The sequence below is a fragment of the Meles meles genome, chromosome 1 (assembly GCF_922984935.1).
Source record: "Meles meles chromosome 1, mMelMel3.1 paternal haplotype, whole genome shotgun sequence".
NCBI lineage: Eukaryota > Metazoa > Chordata > Mammalia > Carnivora > Mustelidae > Meles > Meles meles.
Genome location: NC_060066.1, coordinates 8,789,714 through 8,805,853, shown reverse-complemented (window position 1 = coordinate 8,805,853; position 16,140 = coordinate 8,789,714). Strand labels below are relative to the sequence as shown.

Here is a 16,140-nt window from a genome sequence, read left to right as displayed (position 1 = left end):
ATGTTGGCTGCACGCTCGGGAGACGCAGGCAGCCAAATCCCTGGGATGAGAGACCCTGAGGTTCTAAAGAGAACATGATCCTTCAAGTCAGCAGACTCTCCGATTCCCCCAGTTAAACGAGCTGTATGACTCTGAGCAAGGCACTTAGCCTTTTCACTCCTCAGTTTCTTCATCCAGGAAATGGAGCTATAACAGCAGGCACATATATCCTAGCCACGGAACAAAGTACAAGTGACCCGTGTGAATAAAAACTAACCTGGGGGGTGGGGGGCACCAGGGTGGCTCAGTAGGTTAAGCATCTGACGCTCGATCTCAGCTCAGGTCATATCTCAGGGTCACGGGACTGAGCCTGTGTTGGGCTCTGTGCTAGGCTGGGAGTCCGCTTGGGATTGTCTCTCCCTCTCCGTCTGCCCCTTCCCCTGCCCTTGGGCACTCTCTCTCTCTCTCTCAAATAAATCTTAAAAAAGAAAAAAAAAAAAAAAAAAAAACCCTAAGCCCGGACCACAGAACTACTTCATCAAGAGTATTTCCTATTGTTCCCTCTCTTTTTCTTCCCACCTTTCTAGAACTCTCCGAACTATTTTTCTAGTGAAAGTCGTCTCCGCTCCATCCTGTGCCTGTCATGCGCACCTGTTAAAAAGCTCGCTCCCTGGGTGGGTGGGCAGGGGGGGGGGGGCAAGGAGTTAGTGTTTATCAGGGACAGTGTTTCAGTTTAGGAGGCTGAAAAAGTCATGGGGACGGTTGCCCTACACTGCGGATGCACGTGACACTACTGAACTCCACGCTCAAGGGAATCAAGTGGATCTAATGGATCCATTAATCAAATGGATCTAATGGATCTCTAATGGATCCAAGGGCGGGCACGCAGAGGAAGAGGAATCTTGGGTTATATATACTTTACCGCCATAAAACAGAGACCCAGTGTGATGCCCGCCCCCCCCCCCCCAGGCTCAGCTTTCCTGGGCCCCTTCGGGGGCACGGGGTTCCAGGTCTTACCCCGCAGGGAAGGAGGCAGCGCCGTCCTGCTGGCCAGGGGCGTCCACGTGGCAGACGGCAAAGTGATGTGTGATCTCCTGCATGTCCTCAGAGTTGAACAGGGGGTTGTAGCACGTTTTGTCTGGAGCACAGGCAGGGCGAGAGAAGAGGAAGGAGTAAGGAGAGAATACATCTGGGTGCTTGGTGGTACATAATGGCCTGTCGTCGGTCTCACTCCCATTCAGGGGAGGAATGAACACAGAAGAAAGAATGCCGACCTTCTTGCCCCCTCCCACTTGCCTCTGGTGCTAAAAGGCAAGCAAGCGGGCCTGGCGGTGCAAAGGGTGGGTAAGTAAGCTCCAACTGCATATGCCAGCGGCTGAAACCCAAACATGGATGGAGCTGGTGCTGCGAGGAGACTCCCGTCCTGGCTCCAGCATCACTCCCCATCAGCTGGGCTGCGATGGACCTTGCTGCATTCATGCCCTCTGTCTGTCTGGGTTTCTGGAACCCCCACATTGGAAGTAATGGCCAGGGCACATGATTCTCAACCAAGAAGGGCACAGGAGATAAAGCAGGGACCCTCTCACTTCTTACGTGGCCTTGGAGGAGTCTCCCAACTGCTCAGTGCTGGAGGCAAAGAGGGCCAGCTGTTCACCCATCCACCCACTTTTCCTCCTGGACACACAGTGGGACTACATTTCCCAGACTCCTTTGCAATGAGAGGCAGCCATGTGACCGGGTTCTAGCCAACAGCTTGTGAAGCTCGTTGTTTCTTGTTAATAGCTGCCACTCATTCTTCTAGGTTTCTCTCCCAGCTACCATCTGCCAAATGCAGAAGGCTCTGAGGCCCCAGGGGATGGAGAAGTCACAGCTGGCAGGAGCCTGTGTTCTGGAATCACCATGCAAAAGGTGTCCCACAGAATGCCCAGAGGCATTCCTGGAGGGAGAGATGAACGTGTATTGTGTACAGCCACAGAGATCCTGGGGGCTTCTGTTTCTGCAGTTGGATTACTAAAACAGTGAGCCTCCACCACAGGGGTAACAGACACAGGCAATTCCACCCCACCAGAGCCTGGAAAAATAAAGTAACAGATATCCAAGGACCTAGCATGGGAGCTGGTAGCTGATGGATCCAAGGGCGGGCACACAGAGGAAGAGGGATATAGGAGAAGGGATGAAGGAGAAAATGGTTTTCAGTGACTGACATCACTGCCTCAAGGTACTAAGAAGCTGGAGGAAAAACATGCAAGCCAGGCAGGCTGTCAATCACCGATCACACAATCACCCAGCTTGCGATACTCAGGATTACATAGGTGCCTGGACGTGAAGGCCAGTCAGTGCCTTCTCAATCGCCACGGAAAGATTCGCTTCTACCCTGCGCGATTTTAACATTCAGCAGATCTTACTCCTTTACCGTCTGTGAAAAATGGGGAACCCACATATGGTAACACTTCCTGGGAATCTCAAGAACACCGCGTAAACATTCACGGCAGCCTCATTTGGAATAGCCAAAAAGCAAAACCATCCAAGTGTTCATCGACGGAAGGACGGAAATATGAAATGTGGTCTATGCACACAACGGAATATCATTCAGGAACAAGGAAGGAAGGACGTAACACAGGGGACTATGTGGATGGACGGAAACCATTATGAAAGAAGCCAGCCACAGAAGACCCCGTGTGGTAGGATTCCTTTTATAACGAATGTCCCGGATACACATGCCCTTAGAGATAGAAACAGACCAGAGGTGGCCGGGGGCTGGGGGTTCGGGAGATTGGGGGAACAAAGTTTTCAGAGTGATAAAAAAATGTTCTTAAATGGCCTGCGCTGATGGTCGTACAAGTCGGTCAAAATCATCAAAACAACTGTACACACTGATCAAAAGAAGTCACTGTCACCCACGAGAGTGGAGGGCCCCGAGTTCCCAGAACACCCAGGCACAAAGACAACGTTGTGCCCTGCGTTGTGCATTCCAGGCTCTTCCAGACTGTGGCAAGTTCTCCTCTCACAAGCGCTCCAGGAAGGGTCAGCAAAAGAGGAACAGCTGGTCCTCTCACCACCGGCCCTTCCTAGCTGTCCTCCTCCCCACCCCCAGCAGAACTGAGGCTCCCGGGAACTTACGGTTCATGCCAATGTCATGGTACGTGAGGATGACGGGCCGGTTTCCCTTGGGGGTCCCGCACAGCGTGACGTGAATGGAGCCATGCACCGTCTCTATGTCCTGCTCCTGAGGAAAGACAGAGACAGAGGGGGTCTGTGATGTGGGCTTCTCAGCGTTGCCGCGGCGGGGACGGCTGACTGCATGCAACCAGTTTCCAACTGTGTTTTGAGGAAGCTCCAAGTATGTTTCTCATTTGGTCAGCAGATCTCTCCGGCCAGAGAAACCGCTCCAAGAGCCAGGGAAGGAAGGGGAAGGAACTAAGCTGGGAGACAGAGGAAAGAGTCCTGGTTCAGACAGTGACATTAACTGCCCAAAACGTGGGAAAGGCACCAGCCCCAGGCCCTCTCTGCACAGGACCTGGTTTTCTCCACCTGGGAAACGGGGGTCATCAAAGTCTGAGCTTCCTTGACTATCTGCTCCCACGGTGGACGGTGACCGTCTGGATCAGGGAACCCAAGGCAGCTGCCCAGAATCACATTCAGGACCCACCACAGGGTCACCCTCAATATTCCCCACAGGCTTCTTACGCCCTCACACTCTGAGAAGCCTGAAGAGTCAAACCATGTTCGTGCCTCAGGAGGCCACCTTATGCCGGCACTTGACATTTATTCACCAAGAAGAGAACATTCCAGGTGCCATCTAACCTACTCCCCAAACCAACCTAAACATGAACCATCTCGACCGCTGATGAATGGCGGGAAAGAGCAGGTCAGGGTCCACCCGCATGGACAAGAAGATAAACGGGCCAGATGCCCCATCAGGAGCCTCACGGAGCTGGGCAAGCTGCCCTTCCCCCAGCCTGTACCCTGCGAGCAGACCTAGGACCTGGGAGCTGCCAGGAGGCCCGCAGGACAGGACAGAGCAGGAGGGACTGTGCACACAGCCCCTCCATCCCAGACCGGTGAGAAACTGGCTCACAAATCAAGAAATACACCCCAGTTCTCAGGCTCTCCCTCCAGAACAGGGCATCGTGTTATCCATGCGTGTATCAAGAAGCCGCTCCCCTCCCCACCCCAAGCAAGCGATGCAGGCGCTTCCAGCCCTCGCTCCGAGGACCCCTAAGGCAAGCCGGGGGATTCTGGGTACTGAAAGGGGCCTTCCCAGGCTGCCCTCACACCTGTGACATAGGGAGAACGCTGGAACCTCACCAAGTGTGAGCACTCACCAGGTGACGCTGATGGGCCCACACAGACCCCGGCAAGGAGGGGACCCCTGCTCCCTGTCAGTCCCAGGCCCATCCCCATCCTCCTGAGCCACCTCCCTCATCACCCCAACAACGGGAGTCAGTCCCCCGAACACAGAGTCCACGGTCTCTCTTCCCATCGGTGCCCGGCACTCCGCTCTTGCCTCTACAAGCACTGGAAAAATCCAGACGAGGGAGCAACAGCCCGGCCCCCAGTGGGGGCCACGGTCATCTGCTGGGCCCGTCCCTGGCCCTGAAGCCAATCGGGGACAATAGTTCATTGAGAGGGTCACATTCTCCATTGTCTCCCCAGCTGACCCACACGGCGCCCTCTAAAAATAGGCCAGGCCAGGCAGCATCCCCGCCAGCCTGAGGTCATCAGGGTTCAAATCCGAGCCCTGCCCTTCCCTGATGCTTCTGAGCCCTGGGTCCCTAGCCAGAGGACAGGAGCAAACCACCTCACCCCGGGATCATCAAGGGAGGAGGTCACCTTGGGGTTGGAAACGGTGCCAGGAGGAAAGGGGGTCCTTGGGACACGGTCACGAGGTGTTTAATGCGGTGCCTGGGTACCACTTGGTGGCAGATACAGGATGCCCAGCCCTGGCAGGCACCAAGGATGTCCCTGAGCCCCCTGGGGTGGGGATGCATGGCTGATGCTGACTCATCTCAGTGGAGGCCTTAAAATCATACCGCCCTGGAACCAGAACTAAAGGTGTCCAAGAAGCGAGGGGCAGCCCTGCCTGGCTTACAGGCAGCCCTGTTCTGTCCCCAGGCCTGGCACACAGTCCACGCCCCAGCAGACAGTCGGGAAATGCTGCATAAAGACCTGAGAATAAATGATCGTTCTCTAGAAAGTCCACTAACTACTTTGGGTTCAGGCTCCCCTCTGCCCCTTAATTGGCTCTGAGCTTCTTGGAGAGCTCCTGCTCCCGCTCGAGGAACTCCAGGATTGGCATGAAATCTCCCAGGAAAGGTGCAGAACCTCCCAGGACTGCATGAGCCCCATGGAGCGTTAAGGTTTCATCCTCGAGAGGAACCACCCAAGGATGGTGGCCGTGACCCATGCCGTCTCACCACTGGCCCGGACCTCTGCGCAGCCAGAAGCATTCTCCATGGCTCGCCTCATCTGGAAGGATAAGGCAGCCAGTCTCAGATAGTGGAAGCAATACAGCAAGGCACTCAGGCAGCAGGAGGAGAAAAGACAGTTGTGATCTTTCTTGTGCGAGTCCCATTCCTTAAGTCACAGAAGCGCGCGCACACGCGCACACACATACACACACACACACACACACACACACACACACACACACGAGCCCACGCATGCACATGATTCTAAGCCAGCCCTGGTGCTCTCTCTGCACTGGCCAAAACCAAGACTGCACCTGAGATGGATGGAGGAATGAAAACACAAACACATGCTTTGTTCTCTTTAGACCCAAAGAACATTCTGTCCCTCTGTCTGCAGGGGGATGAATCACTATGCAGTATCCTGTAGGAAGGGGCCTACCTCACACCCCCACATTCTCCACAGAGAGGGCACCAAGAAACGCAGCGTCCCCTGCACTTCATGTCCCCTTGCCTGAGAGAGGACGTCGCCTGTTCTGGGACTTGCCAAGGGTCCTCTCTCTGGCTAGGACGCTGGCTGGAATTCCTCCACCAGCCAGATCTCCAACCTCCGCCCTTCTCTGGTTCAGAGCCAGACCTTCGAAATGCCTCTGCATAGGGGTCTGACCCAGTCAAAAAAGCAAGCTACAGAGAAAAACCCAAGCTGTACAGTTTTCCTCTCACCTCCTCTGGAAAAGCCTAGAAAGCCACTCTCTCAAGGTACAGAGGAGGTGGCGATATGGCGGAAATACTCACAAAATCAGGCCTCCTACTCGACTCCTGCCCTGCCCCGGGGCATCTGTTCCAAGTCTTCTCCCCAAATGCACGCAGCCCCACCGGGTAACAGCTGTCCTCTTTTACAGAACAGGAGACAGGCCAAGAGAGGGCAAGTGATCTACCCGAGGTCACACAACTGGGACGGAATCCGAGGCTGTTCCAAGTCCAAAACCCAGAGAGCACACTCTGTGTGCTCTCTGACACCTGTTGACTCTCTGTGCCAGATGGTACATGAAGAAAAGAAAGCTTTAAGACAGAAGGTGCACTGTGACTCTAAGTCAGCCCCTCTCCCATGTGGCCGTGGACGGCCTTCTATGGCCCCAGCATCTCCAGGGACGTGCCATCCACAGACAAGGCGCTGGGGGTGCACTGGCACGTGAACAGAGGCATGACATTGGCTCCACCCATCTTTCCCAGGACGTGCACCTGCCTCCACACTGTCGTGGGCTGGCAGGTGTCCCACTCGGAAGGGCCTCAGCACGAACATCACTGCCCTGGGCTGGCCCCTTCGCCGCGCACTGCTTCTTTTATTTGCAGTGCCCGCCACGGGGCACATACCTGTTTGATCACCACCTCCCACCTGACAGCCAACTCCCGAGACAGAGGCCGGCTCTGCCACAGACCAGGCCTGGCCCCAAAAGGGCACCAAGAGTCAGAGTCCATACCGCCTGTAAGCTGGTAAGTGGCAAAAGGGCACCTGTCCTATTCCTACTGTCTGCACGGCTTACAAGACGGCAGGTGGTGAAACAGCACTTACCACTAAGTATTCCTTCAAGATTTCATTTCAGCTGCCAATCCTGGCTTCGGAGCTTTATAAACTATGGCTGACTCTGTGGGCTGGCCTCTCACACATCTGTTATTCCCCCTTTAGGGCAGAATTCCCAACAACGTGCCTGATAAAATTCTCCGTTCCCCCATCTGCCTTGTAGCCGGGGTGTTGCAGGGCGGAGGGTGTCCAGAGTCTCATTTCTGGCTCATGAGATGTCAGCAGAGTTTTGAGAAGAGTATTTTTTTTTTTTTTAAGGGTCAAACTTGGCCTTTTGATTTTTTTTTTCCTCTCACTCCTCTGCCTGCTTCCTTCCTGGAATATGAATGAGATGGTTGGAGGTTCAGCAGCCATCTTACGAGCATGAGGACAAAAGTGTATGCTAGAGAAGACAGAGCGGGAAGCTGGGAGGAGTCTGGGACTGGATGACTTCACAAGTCTTCCGACTCAGCAGAATAGCAAACATTTCCTTACTGAGAGCAGTGTGTGTTGAGGAATACTAATCTTAATGATACATCCATGTGCCCTTGGGCAAGTTACCAGACTAGTGTGGGAATTCCTTCAGCTGTCAACCGAGGGCAGTAAGGAGTCCACCTGCTCTTGGGGCTGCTCCCAAGATTAAAACCGTGGGGTGCACTGCGAAGTGTTCTAGAAAAGGCAGTCTTTAGCTCCATGCTGGCTGTTACAGATGCCTGTCCCAGAGATAATCAGTGTGAACCCACAAGGGGGTCCCAATGGCTTAAGTCAACTGGTTGAGTGATCCAGGGGAGCTCTGAGACCATCTGCTGCCACCTTCCTCCCTAATCCCCTCCTTCCCAGCAGGCCCCGGGGAGACACAGAATCATCTGGACTCTAAGGGATGACACACTTAGCCAGATGCTAAGTCAGCTGGTGCACTGGGCTGCCCCTCCCTGCAGTCTAGCAATCCTTGGTCAAGGCACAGCCAAGGGCGGAGGGCACTCTCTGGAACAATAAACAGGCAAAGAAAACCGAATTTGGGCGAGTCAGACGAAGCATGAAGTCAAGCCTTGTTGAGGCAAGAAAAGGCAAATCATGACCACAGAGGCTCAAGAGGAAATGGCAAGGAACTGCCCTCCCCCCATCCTCCTGGTTCATCTCCAGTGCCCACAGCGGGGAAGGGCACACCTGGCTAGGCCACTGACCTCCTTCCCATTAAGTAAGAAGCAGGTGAAGAGTGAGAGATGCTGGGGAGGGGCGCGTGTGTGCAAGAAACAGAGATGATCCGCCTATAAGGACAGTCATCTGTTTACTGAGCAAACACGGTAACAGCTATTTCACAGATGGAAAAAGCCAGCATCTGTGAACCCCAGCACATGCTCCTGCAGGCAGCAGGGGGGCCCCCCATGTCCTGACTGCCAGTCAAGTCCCAGGTTGCAGGAGGCAAGCTAGGCCCCCTTGAAGATATGACCTCCAGGAGGCCCAGCTGAACGCTGTCAGCACATCAGGGAAAAGAAAAGCTACAGAGTCAGGAAACCAGCTGCTGCGGGCAGACGGGTGTCAGCCTGGGAATACAGAGTGAAGCCGGAGCCCACACCAAAGACCGCAATTCTCCTGGGAAGAGAGAGTTAGGAGGGAAGTCTTGTCAGATCGGAGAAAAGAGAAGGAGGAGCGCCAGCCATCCGTCCACCCACGGAGCAGAAGAGGGAGGCTTGTGTGCTGCATCCCACGCTGTGTTTATCACGTTCACGACACCCCTGGGAGTTAGTGATCCTCCCCCAGATTACAGATCAGAAGACTAAGCCCCTGGGAGGTCAGGCCACCGGCCAAGGACACACAGCTAGCAAAGACAACCGGCTTCTGTCCACTGGACCTGCCCTGTGACTCTAGGACATGGATGTCTATACTGTGGGCCTAGACCCAGGGAGAGCCGAGCCCCACCGTGGGGGAGGCTTAGTGGGTGCGGCACCCCTCTCCTGGCCCACCACTCCCCTCCCCACAAAGGGCACTCCCAGGAAACCCACAGAGGAGAGAAAAAGCCAGCCATCTCAGAGACCCAGAGGAGCACTTCTGCCATCTGTCACTCGGGCTTGGCTCTAAACTCCAGTGGCCTGGCTGGGAGGTGGGGCTGAGGGAAGGCCGGGAAGGGAAATGGTGGGTTGAGGATTTCCAAGCCTCTCAGTTCTGCCCACCTTCAGTCAGGGAGCGTGAAAACAAGAAGCAACTGTGTGCAAAGAAAGAAATTAGTAAAAGGTCACTGTTTCCATTTTCCCTAGAAGCTGATCTGCTTCCAAGAAATGGGGGGAAAAAATCACCTCTCCCAACACCCTCACCCTCTGCCAGGCTCAGACCGAGCTGAGAAGTGGGAGCCAGACCCCAGGAGACGCTGCCCACTGCCTCCTGTGCCATGGCCCCTGCTGCTCCACACCCAGAGGCCCATGCCCAGGGAGCCTGATGAACACGCAGATTCCCACGGACACCAAATCAGATCAAACCACCTGAGTAACTGAAGATCCAGGCGGAGGGAATTAGAAACAACAAATCTAACAGGAGAGGCCATTTGGGGCCAGAGCAAGTGTCCCGCCTCTGGAGTGTTGGAAGGAGAGGCAGTGGTCGCAACCTGCCACCCCCTCCCCCCACTGGTTATAGGGACTTTGACTTTGGCTCCAGACATAGGCACTGGGTCAGGCTTGGTCATCTATCTCATCATGGGGCAACACAGGGCAAATCCCTTCAACCTTCTCTGGGCCTTGTCTCAACTATAAACCATGGGTGCCCTAAGCCATCTCCTGGAGGCCTGCTGTGAGGGTTAAGGACACCACCCAGAAGAGGCCAGAACAATTTCCGGGGTTTGGTTAGTGCTCAGGACATCAGTTATCAGGACTCCCGTGATTATCTCCTATCTCAGAGTCACTTGGGTCACTGAGGGTTAGCTTGACAGCACCCTTTGGTGCATTTCTTTACATCTCCAGACTGATTTCTCATCTGCAAAAGAGGGTAACATTCCCACCTGGCACAGAAGGGCTCAGACAGTAAGCAGGCATGCAAATAATGCATTTGCTCCCTTCTCCCCTCCCCTCCCATTAGTAGACTTCCAGGAAGCCTCCCCACCTGGACCAGAGAGGGAAGGGCTAGCTCATAAAGCATCTGCCAGGTCTGATATTCTTGGATTCTAGGAGTCTAGCCAAAGAAAGTAAGCTGGAACCCAAAATATTCCCACCTACCCTACTCATCCAATTTGCAAACACAACAGCCTAGCTCCTGATACCAAAACCTTCTCTGCAAAATCAAATCAAACTGCACCCATCCTGCGGCCAAGGCACCTCAGCCCAGGAGCCCACCCAGCCCCGTACTCTGAGGATCCCAGAGGGTCGCCAGGAAAGGCATGCAAAGAAAGGTCCCCAAGAGCACGTCACAACCTTCCAAGGCTGGGAACCAATCAATTTGCCCCAAAACATCAGCCAGGCCCCAAACTAAGTGCCCAGCCTAAGGTGATGTCAGCCAGGAAGAGACAAGGCCACAAAGCCTGTGTCCTCGCAGGGAGCTCTCTCCGAAGGCAGGCAGCCCTGCGGCTCGTGCAGCAGACCCTCCAGAGGCTTCTGACTGCGGAGCTCTGGGCTACGGTGTGTTTTGATTCAGGGGGAAAAAAAATCTTGACTACTCCGAGAAAAGAACAAAGAGTCTGCCTGAGTTAGTCAAAATGCTGAAGCACCAAATATTTTCCAAGAAATAACATGGGCTGCTGTGGGATCCATGCAGTGAGGCTGCTCGGGCTCCTTAAATTTGACCCCCGAGGAACTGCCCAGCCGGGGTCCCCCCGTTTTCATGAGCAGCAAGGAACCAACTAAATGAACAGATGAAAGCAGTTTGCCACGAGGGCACACCCGCTGTGAGTCCTGCATGGGCTCACCCTTGGGGGGGTTAAACGTTCGCCCCCTGCGAAGAGCTGTCCAGAGTATTTGCCCAGCCATGTTGGTTTACAACTGGAGCTGCCAAGATACGCTGGGTTCTAGCCCCCACCGGCCCTCCCAGGCCCATCACCACTGTAACGCTTCACGGCAGAGAGAAAGGTTCAGGGTCAGACCAGGTTCGGCGGGGCCCCTTCACACCTGCTGGAAAGCCTCAGTTTCCCGATCTGCCAAGGAGGGCTGATAGAACAAGTCCCAGAGGTTCAGCAAGAGTGCCTGGGAAGCCCTGGGCCCTGGCCTGGCTCATCTGAGCCCGAAAAGGTCCGCAGCAGGCAGGAGACACTTTGCCAGAGCCCCGTGTGAAGTCTGAGGTCAGGGTGGGCTGGCAAGTCCCTACCTGGGGCACAGAACCACGGCTCTGTCCTTCTCCACCTCTGGCCTGTGGTCCGTAACTCTGCAGGATACGGAGAGCCTACAGGGCCGTGCAGCTTTGGAGGGAACGTCCTACAGCAACCCACACCCACGATTTCGGAGACTGCTGGAAATCTGACGGAAACTTTCATAAACACCATGAGTCAACCAGGTCTAGGAGCCAAATCCGTATTAGTATAGTTTTATACAAAGAGATACTTTTGTAAACAACCTTGACAGAGTATTACTCAGCACCCAGATTCAGCTCCGATAACGATTCACTGGGAATATCGCGCCTATTCGTTCAGAGACATCAGGGGACCCTCAGAAGGCTCGGGGGCCCCTGTGTGGGTTGATGGGTCCCTAAGCTTCTCCTGGTCACATGACTGGCTCCATCTATCATGCCTGTCTCAGCTCAATGTCACCACCTCCGACAGCCTTCCTAGACTGCACCCCGCCATGGCAGGGAGAGCTGTTGTCCTCAAAGCCCTTCCAGGAGCTGTCGTCGGCATGTTAGACTGGTTCCCCCGACTTGCAGCAAACTCAGAAGGAATGGTTTCCAACAGGCGCTCCGGAAATGCACCAGCTGAGTTCAGACCCTTTTCCACCCCTGAGGCTTCAGGCAAGCTACTCAATCTCTCTGTGCTTTGGGCTCTCCCTCCGCACCACGAAGAGAGGCACCATTGTGAGCGTGCCCCTCCGCGCTCTGAGCCATGCCTGGCATGTGTTCCCGGCTCGGCAGTGCTGAGCTATGAGTTCGGAATTTAAGTTCCTGAAAACAAGGATCACCGCCTGTCACGCTCCCCACTGTGTCCCCAGCACCTAAGACAATGCCAGGCATAAAGCAGGCATTTGTGAAAGGAACAAAGGGAGGCACAATCAGAAAAATGCTCCCACCTCGCAGGACAGCTCCGGGATTAACTGCGAGGGCCCAACCCAGCCTGGTGCATGATGGGTTGGGGGTCCTCACCCTCTCTCTCCCAGCCCCCAGCCCGGGCTTCCCTTTGCTGATGTCCTGAATGTGCACCGCCCCACCCACCCCAGCCTGGGCGACCTTAAAGTCAGGTGGTAACCTGGGCTGGCAGGTGGGGCCGGAGGTTCTGTTCTCTGTTCTACTGCCTACCAGTGCCTAGAAAACCACAGCATCTAACAGCGGTCTGCACTACCAAGAGAGACACAAACACGAGGAATTAGCTTCCCGGGAAACAAATAAGCGATGCTTTCAAGGTTTCTCCAAATCCAGAACCAAGCTTTTAAAAATCTTTAATAATCACATGATCCGGCCATTCTCCTTCTGCGGGTGCACCCCAAAGAACGGAAAGCAGGGTTCCCGAACAGACATTTGCACGCCCATGCTCCCGACGGCATTCCACATTCCAACGGGATAGTATTCAGCCTTAGAAGAAAAGGGAATCCTGACACCTGCCACAGCACAGACAAATCCTGAGGCCATGGCGTGAAGCAGAATAAGCTAATGGCAAGACAACAAAACACAGCAGGATACCCCTTACGTGAGCCATAGAGTTGCCAGACACAGAGAGAAGCAGAACAGCGGTGACCCGGGGCTGCAGGGAGGAGACAGTGGGGAATCTGCGTCTACTGGGGTGAGAGTTTCAGTTTTGCAAGATGAAGAGTTCTGGAGCTGGACAGCTGTGATGGTTGCACAACATCAGAAACGTAGTTAGTGCCCCTGGAGCTCACACTTAAAAATGGTTAGGGGGGTACATTTCATGTGTATTTCACTACGAGGGTGGGGGCGGGGAGACACGACAAAAGGACGACTCACAGAAGAGTTAGTAGATAGGGTGTGCTACTGACCCAACACTGCCCAGGACACCTCCCATCAGGGATCCCGCCACCCCCCCCATCCCTGCCCCCGCTGAGGCCCATGCCAGCTTTGAGATAATGAGTCCAGGGCTTCCAGTTCCTGAGGTTCTGACCCTTCCCTCTGCCAACACCAGCCAGCCTTCTCTCCTGAAAACTTATTCTTGGAAAAAGCTCCAGACACACCCCCCTCGCCCATGCCAACCCTGAGCAGGGATGGAGCCAGGAGACCACAGAGCAGGGCTCACTTTCCCAAGCAGAGCCAAGAACATCAAGCCTTGCTCGGCTTCCTCCCATCACCGGGTCCCAAGCCCACCGAACTTCTCTCCCATGTCCCTCCCACATATGCCCCACAGCCCAACATCCCCATCCTGCCTTCCTAGGGAGTGACGGGCTCTTGATTCCTCGGCCAGAGCTCAAACCAGTTTCTTTCAGGGGGGAAGGAGCTGAGTGTGGAGAACCCGGTGATGCAACTTCCTCCCCTCCCCTTGCCCCCAGTGTCCGAACAACGGATCTTCAACCAACAGAAAGAAGAAGGAAAGAGAGAAAACAGAACAGGGGAGGGGGAAGGGCAGTCACACCCTCTCACTTGCCTGAACATCAAACTCTTGCAGGAGGCCGGTGATGGTCTGTGGAGAGAAAGAGAGATGAGATGAGTCAGTTCTGTCAGTTTCCTGGGGAAAAAAAAAAAATGTTGGAACACCCGGGTCTCTCCAAGCCCTGAGTCTATGCTGACCCTTCCTCCTTCGTGGGGCCTCTCCAGTTTCTTACAAAGAGAGACTTTCCTTTTCATCTCAGAGAAGAGCAGTCCAGCAGAAAAGTAGACACATTAGCCAGATCCTTTTTGAGAACACACTTGATCAAAAAAGATCTGAAGGTCTAAGCTGGCCACAAGCTTGAGAGATACAGGGATGTAACAGGCTATTTAGTTATTTCCCTGCCTCTACCCACATGTTACACTTTTAAACTCAAATCTGACCATGTCACTGTCCTTCAGTATCTTCCATAGTTACCCCCATCATCAAGGGGTCCCAGTCCCCTGGGGAGCAGGGAGAATGTGGCTCTGAGAAGGGACTGCAACTTTCCCAGGAGATGTTGCTGGCATGTTTTCTTTCCGGTCTAGAGATGGGAGTCCAAAACCCTCTGAAAACGATGCCCCAGCCAGACCCTATCACCAAACACTACGGAGGAAGACAGCTCAGCAGAGCAAAATGCAAATGAGGGGAAGGAAATACAGAGGGAAACCCCTTGGGAGAGCCAGGGCTGGAAGACCCGATTGGAACAGATGCTCCGCTGCTGGAGATTAAAATGGCTTCACACACCCTGGGCAGGGTTAAGGGAGCAGCAGATGTGGCCAATGCCCACTCTGTGAATGTGCGTGTCGGTGGGAGGGGGCTGGAAAGCCATTCTGTACAACCCCCCCAAGTGTCAAAAAGAGCACCGTGGCCATCCGGATTGAGAAGAGGTGTCAGAAAGAGCTTCCCCAAGCAAGTCTAATTAAAAACACCGTGCTGAGTCAGTCAAAGGAACTAGAAGGTTTCCTTCCATCAAAACCTTGGAAGAGGGGTGCCTGGGTGGCTCAGTGGGTTAAATCCTCTGCCTTCGGCTCAGGTCATGATCTCAGGGTCCTGGGATCGAGCCCCGCAACGGGCTCTCTGCTCAGCAGGGAGCATGCTTCTTCCTCCTCTCTCTCTGCCTGCCTCTCTGCCTACTTGAGATCTCTGTCAAATAAATAAATAAAATCTTAAAAAAAAAAAAACTTGGAAGAAAAGGCAAATATTCACTTTGAGACAGACGTGCCACCTGCAAGTGATAACCTCCTAGATGTCGGTTTCAAAAATAAAATGTTCCCAAGATCCCAGTCGGCTTCCTGGAAAGTATAAAGACTGTGTGTAGAAATGCAGTTAGCCTTGGACCCAGAGATGCCACCGCTGAGAATTTATCCTAGTGTTGCACCTGCACGTATACGAATGACACAGGTCCAAGGTCCAAATGATGCAAGTACCCCACAGAGTTGCTGCGAACAGCAAAAGGCTGGGAAGACCCACATGTCCACAGAAAAGGCACTGGTCCAACCAACTCTGGGGGACGCTGGGAAACTGGAAGGGAAAAGTGTCCTGTGGACCGTCGCTGGAAAGGTCTCCAAGAGCGTTTGTTACATGAGTAAAGCAAGGTGTGCTCTATACTATTTCATATGGCTTCTTAAAAGGGAAAAATGAGACCATGTTGATATGTCTCTGTATGACCAAGGGTTGGTTGGTTGGTTTGTTTGCTTTTAAAGCCTCTGATGAAGAGGAAATGGATTTGGAGCATGTGCAGAGAACGGTAGGGATCAGCAAATGACAGCCCTCCTCTATTTTTGTAAATAAAGTTTTATTGGAACACAACAAGTCCATTTGCTCACATACTGAGTATGGCTGCTTTCATGCTGTAACAGTAGAGCTCAGTTGTTCCCAAAGACTGAACGGTGTGCAAAGCATGAGCTATTTACTGTTTGGCTCTTTACAGAAACCATCTGCAGACCCCCGGGGCAGAATGGTAACAAGGAGTCTGCAGCTTCCCCTGGGCCTGGCTTCTCCTCCTCCTTCTGCATGATCTTGGGTGATTCTCTTCCCAATACAGACCAGTGACTGTCTCTGCAAAACGGGGAGAGAGGCGATGGCCTCACACTTTCATAACAAAGAGTCTACAAAATAATGGACCTAAGACACAGCAGCCATATGCAAAGTCATGAAAATAGCAAAGGCACAGGCCCCACGCTCTGTAACTATGGGATGGAGGACAAATGAACTTTCCGAGACTCCCCTTTCCCTTCTGTAAGATGGGAACGACCATAGAACTTAGCATCAACTAATCATAGTCTATCCTGTCGGTCAGCCCAAGATAACCATGAAATACAGGCCAGGAACCAGCATGCAAGACGTGTCTGGTGCGTGTTACTTATTATTTTTGAAATCCTTTACTTGGCCTTAGCATAACTTCACTTTTGAGCCTGAGCCTTGTATCCTTAAAAAGATTTATCATCACAGGCAGTTACAGAGCTTGGTAGGAAAAGGGAGACGAATGTAAA

General features: G+C 53.6%; 1 protein-coding gene across 1 annotated transcript in view; it reads right to left on the bottom strand.

Annotated features, from left to right (window-relative positions):
- NDRG1 (N-myc downstream regulated 1) overlaps positions 1–16,140 on the bottom strand; it is a 53,401-nt gene that overhangs the window by 24,429 nt on the left and 12,832 nt on the right. Inside the window, exons 3-5 of the mRNA XM_045979334.1 lie at positions 13,664–13,699; positions 3,100–3,205; positions 997–1,117 (exon numbers count right to left, since the gene is read on the bottom strand). Of these exons, the coding sequence (XP_045835290.1) occupies positions 997–1,117; positions 3,100–3,205; positions 13,664–13,699 (263 nt within the window). The remainder of the gene's footprint in view (positions 1–996; positions 1,118–3,099; positions 3,206–13,663; positions 13,700–16,140) is intronic.